We start from the raw sequence: 6,811 nt of genomic DNA, 5'->3' as shown, positions 1-6,811 counted from the left end.
ACCGAAGTGGCTTCTCAGCGGCCCTTTCTCGAAGTTTTCCCAATTGGGGCGTGCGCAGAGCTGGGCGGCCACCCGCTTCTCCGAGCGCAGCGAGGACAGTCACGGCCAGGGGACCCGGGAATGCCTCGTGGGGGCCGCGGGGCCGCCACGCCCGCGTCCGGGGGTCACGCCACGCCGGCTTCCGCAGCGCTCCGAGCGCGCGAGGGGCCACTTCGGCCAGAGATGTCTGGGGGTGGCCAAGGCAGCGCCGGCCTCGGAGGAGAGGCCCTTCCCGGCGGGCTGTCACCGGCCCGGCGCCGGCACCGCGGCCCCAACGGCGGAAGAGCAGGCGCCGAGACGCTTTCCTGAACCCGCAGGCACTCCCCGGCTCCGAGGCCGCAAAGCCCGGGTCCGACAGCCGCTGCCGGTGCGGGCCGCCGTCAGACGGCCGCGGGAGCCCGGCGGCGGGGAGCCCGTGGCCGCGAGGCCCGCACCCGCCGCCCGGCCCGCTCGCGCGCCCACAGCGGGCGGAGGTGGCCCGGCCGGCGCGGAGCACCACGTGCGAGTCGGGAGGGGCGGGAGCGGCCGGCGAGGGCGGGCGGGAGGCAGGGAGGGGGCGGGCGGGGAGCCGGGGGGCGGGGCCAGCGCTCGAGGGGATGCCAATCAAAGCATCAACTTCAAATTGTGTCTGAAAGCCCCGCCGCCGAGCCGAGGGCGGCCGCCGCAGTCGGCGCGGGATCGCGGAGCCGGGCGCAGCCGGGAGCCGGGCGCCAGCGAGCAGCGGGCCGAGCAGCAGCCAGCGGCCCCCGCCTCCGGGCCGGCCCGAGCGCGCCCGGCCGGCCGCCCGCTCCCCCCCACACCCCCGCCGCCGCGACCCCCGCCGCGCCGCCGCGACCCCCGCCCCCGCCCCTTTCATCCTCGCCCGGCGCCGCCGCCGCCGATCCGCGGACATGTCCTTCCCGCAGCTGGGCTACCCGCAGTACCTGAGCGCCGCGGGGCCCGGCGCCTACGGAGGCGAGCGCCCGGGAGTGCTGGCCGCGGCCGCCGCCGCCGCCGCCGCCGCCTCGTCGGGCCGCCCGGGGGCGGCGGAGCTGGGCGCGGGCGCGGGCGCGGCCGCCGTCACCTCGGTGCTGGGCATGTACGCGGCGGCCGGCCCGTACGCGGGCGCGCCCAACTACAGCGCCTTCCTGCCCTACGCCGCCGACCTCAGCCTCTTCTCGCAGATGGTGAGTGCGCCGGGCCTGCCGCCGGCCCTCGCCTCGGCCGCCTCCCCCGGCGGCCCCGGAGCCCCGGGCGCGGGTGGCCCGGCGGCGCGGGAGCGGGGGCGGGCGGGGCCGGCCCGGCGGGGGAGCGCGGGAGACCCGGCCCGCGGGTCCCGGGCGGCCGGGGGAGGCGGCGGGATCGCCGGGCGGCGGGCGGGCGACGGCCCCTGCGGCTCGGCCGGGGGCTGGCGGGAGGCCTGGGCCGCGAGCGGGGTCTCGGCGGGAGTCGGGGAGGCCGAAGCAGCAGGCCCGGGGCGCGCGGCTCCAGCCGGAGGTTGGGGCCAAAGTCGCTCGCGCCCCCGGCTCGGCGGTGGCGGCAGGGCGGGCGGGCGGGGTTCCGGCAGCTCGGCCGGGTTCTGCAGGACGCCCAGGACTGGCCGGCGCACCCCGCTCGCGCGACCTCTCCGGCTTTGGGGCCGGGCGGGGGAGACCCCGCTCCCTCCCGTTTTGGTGGACCTCCTCCAGTTGTGTCCGACTTTGCAGAGGGAACCCTGGAAAGCCTGGAAGAGTTGATCAAAATAAACCTAACAATGGCGAGACCAGACGGGCGGGATGGGGTGTCTTAATGGAGTGCGTGCAAATTTGAGATGCGGGGGGCACTGGAAATAATTTTGGCGTGTGGAACGGGGTTTGCTTTGACTTTCGTAAGTTGCCAAAGTTTTCATTTCTTTTGCACCGAATGAAAAGCACTTTTCTTTCCGCGTTACATAATGGAGGATTAAAGAAAACAGTCCCTGGGCTTAAAATAAATGCTGTCCTCCTAGTCTCCCGTCCCAGTGGGTGTCAGATGGGGGAGGGAGCTGCAAATTTAATTCTCCGCGGGGCATTCGCCATTCTGTCGGCCCAAAGGATCCATTTTCCTTGGTCTGACTGCAAGGTCGCGCTTAAACTTCGGGATACTGCTGAATTGCGCGCGGGGCGCTGGGGGCCAGGGAGGCAGCCCCCCTTGCGCTGGGGCTGGCGGGATAACGCAGTTTGCAGGCACCCCCCTTGTCTCCCCACTCTCTCTAGAAGAGGCAGGAAATAAATACCCGCCAATTGTAAGCGAGAAAAGCGGCTGGTGTGTTTTTCTGTAACTTTTTCTTGTAGTTTTGGAAAGAAAAGGCTATTTCTCTGAAAGCGGCCCCAGCTGCCTTTGAGATCGCTTGCTATCGAAAAAGATCAGCTCCCATTTTGTTCTGGCGGCTGGGGATGCCAGGGAAGCAAGCGATGAGAGATTTACAAGGTATCCTTTCAAAAAGAATTCGGGGTAGAGAATTGGCCGAAATGTCGTCCTTACAGTTACAACCAAAATAATTTGCAAAGTACATTTTGCAAAGATTGGGCAAAAACGAAATCTGGCCAGGGCAACCTTTTCTCAGTGGCATCCACCACTAAACTAATTAGTCAAATAAATATTCTGCTCTTTACAACTTCTCAGTCTGGAAACCCCCTCAGCTAATGTAAAAACTGGACCATGTTTATTTGGAGAATTTTAAATTTTAACAGAGATTTTGAATACAGATGTGTGCTCTTTGGGAACAAGTCCCCCTCCCAAGCGAGTATTTGTAGGAGAGAAATGGAGCTGCGTGGTGGGACTCTGCACCCATTGTATGCGGCGGGGAAGGGAGATACTAGATCTTTCTTTTTTTCTTTCTCCTCCTCCTCCTTTTTTCTTCTTCTTTTTTTTTTTTTTAAACTAAGGGGAAACAATATAGAAATAACCCCCAAAAGGTGTGAGTATGTGCTCGTGCTCTCCCTCTGATTCTCAGAAAGTAAGCCTAAATGCAAACTCTTGATTCTAGGCCTGGGCTTCCAAGCTGTTAAGATTGGGGATTTGGAAGTCAAAAGATAAAATTGTGAGTGAATGTCTGTCTGGGCAATTTATGGTAATAATGAGGCCTAATGAGGTTGTTAGAAAGATAAAATGTTATTTACCAAAAAACCTGATGGGATAATTTGACTTACTGTGTTTTACTACGGATGATAAAAAGAATATTGATCACAAATAAATCACAGGTTCTAAATGCCTGAGAACAGTTCAAGCTTCCTCTTGCCACATCACAGAGATAAAGTGAGAACAGGCCTAGGAGAGCGGTTCCCTTTCTCACAGCCGGGACTCCTGAGCCCTCCTGTTAATATTTTACCAGTTAAGCCCTCCTTTTGTATTTAAAAAAAAAAATGGTGTTTTTGTTATTGTTGTTGATGATGGCCAGGATTAAAATTTTAAATTACCTGTCACCATGGTCGACCTTTAAGTGTGGGGAACCATTAAATGCAGATTAATTTGGGAGCTAAAAATAGTGTGCTTTCATTTTAAATTGCTGGTGGATTTGGACCCAAAGAAAACCCAAGATGGTTTATTTTGCTTGACCCCCTCAGGGTCGAAGGGAGGGGCTTTAGGCTTTAGGTTCAGTACGTTTGGAGAAACTGTTTTATCAGCGCAGTTAAAAGGTTTTCCCTTCTCCTGAGCGTGAGATAAACTTGGAAATTAGGGCTGTTGAAGTTGTTGGGAGTGGTGGGGGTGAGGGGACTGGGGGCACCCGGGAGAGTCTGTGGGGCCAGGGCTCCTGCTGTGGTCTTCTGGAAATGCATGGATTCTGGAACTTCTCTTGAGTAATGAAATAAAATAAAATAAAAAAGATAAAAATAAAAGCAAAACCAAACCAAAACAAAAAACAACCTCTTCACTATGGGTGGAAGTTCAGTTTCTAGAGGCTGATGGTTCTGACCGGTCACTTCCTCCCTGGGTGGTGCACTGGGGGCCTTCCTGTTCTGCAGCAGACAAGAGCCGCTCTTCCCCAATTTCCCAGTTTTGGGGACTCATCGCGCTCTCTCTCTCTGTTTCTTCTCCCCCCTCACCCCTGATCTCTCTCTCTCCTCCCTCGGTGGGCTGTGTGGTTGCAGGGCTCACAGTATGAACTCAAAGACAACCCTGGGGTGCACCCTGCCACCTTCGCAGCCCACACGGCGCCAGCCTACTACCCCTACGGCCAGTTCCAGTACGGGGATCCCGGGCGGCCCAAGAACGCCACGCGCGAGAGCACCAGCACGCTCAAGGCCTGGCTCAACGAGCACCGCAAGAACCCCTACCCCACCAAGGGCGAGAAGATCATGCTGGCCATCATCACCAAGATGACCCTCACGCAGGTGTCCACCTGGTTCGCCAACGCGCGCCGCCGCCTCAAGAAGGAGAATAAGGTGACGTGGGGTGCGCGCAGCAAGGACCAGGAGGACGGAGCCCTTTTCGGAAGCGATACAGAGGGCGACCCCGAGAAGGCCGAGGACGATGAGGAGATAGACCTGGAGAGCATTGACATCGACAAAATCGACGAGCATGACGGCGACCAGAGCAATGAGGACGATGAGGACAAGGCCGAGGCCCCTCGCGCGCCGGCGGCACCGACGGCCCTTGCTCGAGACCAGGGCTCGCCGCTAGCAGCTGCCGACGCGCTCAAGTCCCAGGACTCGCCCCTGGGCCTGGTCAAAGAGGTCCCGGAGCCTGGCAGCACGCGCCTGCTGAGTCCCGGCGGCGGGTCGGGTGGCCTGCAGGGCGCCCCGCACAGCAAGCCCAAGATCTGGTCCTTGGCCGAGACCGCCACGAGCCCCGACGGCGCGCCCAAGGCCTCGCCGCCTCCTCCCTCCGGCCATCCCAGCGCGCACGGGGCCCCCGCGGGTGCGCCGCTGCAACACCCCGCCTTCCTGCCCAGCCACGGACTGTACACCTGCCACATCGGCAAGTTCTCCAACTGGACCAACGGCGCGTTCCTCGCGCAGGGCTCCCTGCTCAACATGCGCTCCTTCCTGGGCGTCGGCGCGCCCCACGCCGCGCCGCACGGCCCGCACCTGCCCGCGCCGCCGCCGCCGCCGCCGCAGCCCCCAGTCCCTGTTGCTACAGGGGTGCTCCACGGTGACAAGGCCTCTGCTCGCAGCAGCCCCGCGCTCCCAGGTAGGGCGCCCCCGGGGTGTCTGCCTCGCCCCGGGCCAGGAATCCGGAACCCTGGCGTAGCATGGGCGGGGGGAGGGGGGGCGGGGGGCAGGGAGCCCGCCGGCTCCGGAGGGGAGAGGCGGTGGCAGCCCGGCCCGGGGAGGAGCAGTCATCTCTGCCTGGATTAGGGCACTGAGGCCGAGGCCCTGGGCCCTGTGGGGAGAGCTGAGTTCTACCTGCAGGCCTGCCTAGTGAGGGGTGGGGGGTTTTCCAAGACCCTGTCCTCGTAGTGAGAGGGAGGGAGTGGGTGGGGGAGAGGCTCGCGAACTTCGGCAGCAACCCCTTCGCCCCTAACACTCCCGCGCCCGTCTCTTAACGCTCTGCTTCTCCCTCTCCCTCGCAGAGAGAGACCTCGTCCCCAGGCCGGACTCGCCGGCACAGCAGTTAAAATCTCCCTTCCAGCCCGTGCGCGACAAGTGAGTGCGGTTTGCTTGTGTCCTCCGTGTGGTCGGGGCCGGCGCGGAGCGGGGATGCGGGGCGAAGGGGGCGGGGGCGGGGGAGCTGAGCAGCGCCGGGCGGCAGCGTCCCACGGTCGTTGCGGAAGGGGCGCTGTCCGCCAGCGCGGGGCGCGGGGCCCGCTGGCCGCACCGGGTTTCTCCCGACCCGGGAGCCGCGCGGGGCAGGCGGCCACGCCCCCAGGCGCTGGGCCGGCAGAACCGGTGCCGCCGGCTGCGGCGTCCGTCACTGACTTCGCCTGCTTCTTGTCTCGTTGTGTTTCCCCCGCAGCTCGCTGGCCCCGCAGGAGGGAACGCCGCGGATCCTAGCAGCCCTCCCGTCCGCCTGATTCAGGGTCTTCTTTTACTTTTGCGGGGGGGAGGGGGGAGGAGTTCGGGAGGGAGGGAGGCGGGAGGAATTAGGACAAATATTTCAGACTGGTGTAAAGACAAATACAGCCACGACGTCAACGACTCCCATCCATCGCTTTCTGCAGAAAGGGGCTCCTCCGGGCAGCCTGGCCTCTGCCCCCAGCTCCGGTGGCGGTCACCAGGCTCTGGTGCACTATCCGCTCGGTAAACGCCCCACGTGCTTGTGTCTTTTTTTTCCCCCTTCTTTCTGTATATAGAGTGATTTCAGATTGTAAATAGCGCGTCAGCGAACTTGTCTAAATCATATATTTTTGTCTAATAAACTAAATGAAATGCCCACTGCTCCCGCTGCTGTGTGTGGCTGGGTGTGTGCAGGGGTGTCCGGAATCCTGCAGTGCTGGCAGGGCCCAGATGCCCCTGGGTTAGGGAACAGAGGCTCCTTGGGGAGTTTCTAAGGGAAGACTCTGGTGTTTCTCAGTCTTTCGGTGTTTGTTGAATTTGTTAGTATCAGTAGGGCAGTTTCTTGTAGGCAGTTTCTTTCCAACCTTTAGACATTTATCTGGGGGCATGCCGTTCTCCGGAGGTAAATGAATTGGAGTTTCAGCAGTTTATACACCGATTTCTTGAAATGGGCAACAATGGGGGGAAAATGAAAAGAATTTCTAATTATGTCCCCAAAGGAGAACTTTGGATTTGAAATCAATTACAACTAGTTGTCTCAGCAGTGCATCCTGGTGTCGGGTTGTTTTGTGGGTGGAGGGAGGACAAAATGGAGTATGAAAATTTGTCTCTGAATG

At 61.4% G+C, this 6,811-nt stretch overlaps 1 protein-coding gene across 1 annotated transcript; it reads left to right on the top strand.

The window, feature by feature from the left end:
- Positions 1-692: 692 nt before the first annotated feature.
- IRX1 (iroquois homeobox 1) lies at positions 693-6,349 on the top strand. The gene is made up of 4 exons (XM_082724620.1): positions 693-1,205; positions 4,128-5,169; positions 5,552-5,624; positions 5,935-6,349. Exons 1-4 carry the CDS (start codon positions 930-932, stop codon positions 5,990-5,992), a joined length of 1,449 nt encoding a protein of 482 aa, XP_082580746.1. The 5' UTR covers positions 693-929; the 3' UTR covers positions 5,993-6,349.
- The last annotated feature ends 462 nt before the right edge of the window (positions 6,350-6,811 follow it).

Source organism: Mustela nivalis (assembly GCF_964662115.1).
Source record: "Mustela nivalis genome assembly, chromosome: 3".
Lineage (NCBI taxonomy): Eukaryota > Metazoa > Chordata > Mammalia > Carnivora > Mustelidae > Mustela > Mustela nivalis.
The sequence above is the reverse complement of the archived record's forward strand: the minus strand, read 5'-3'. Positions and strand labels throughout refer to the sequence as shown.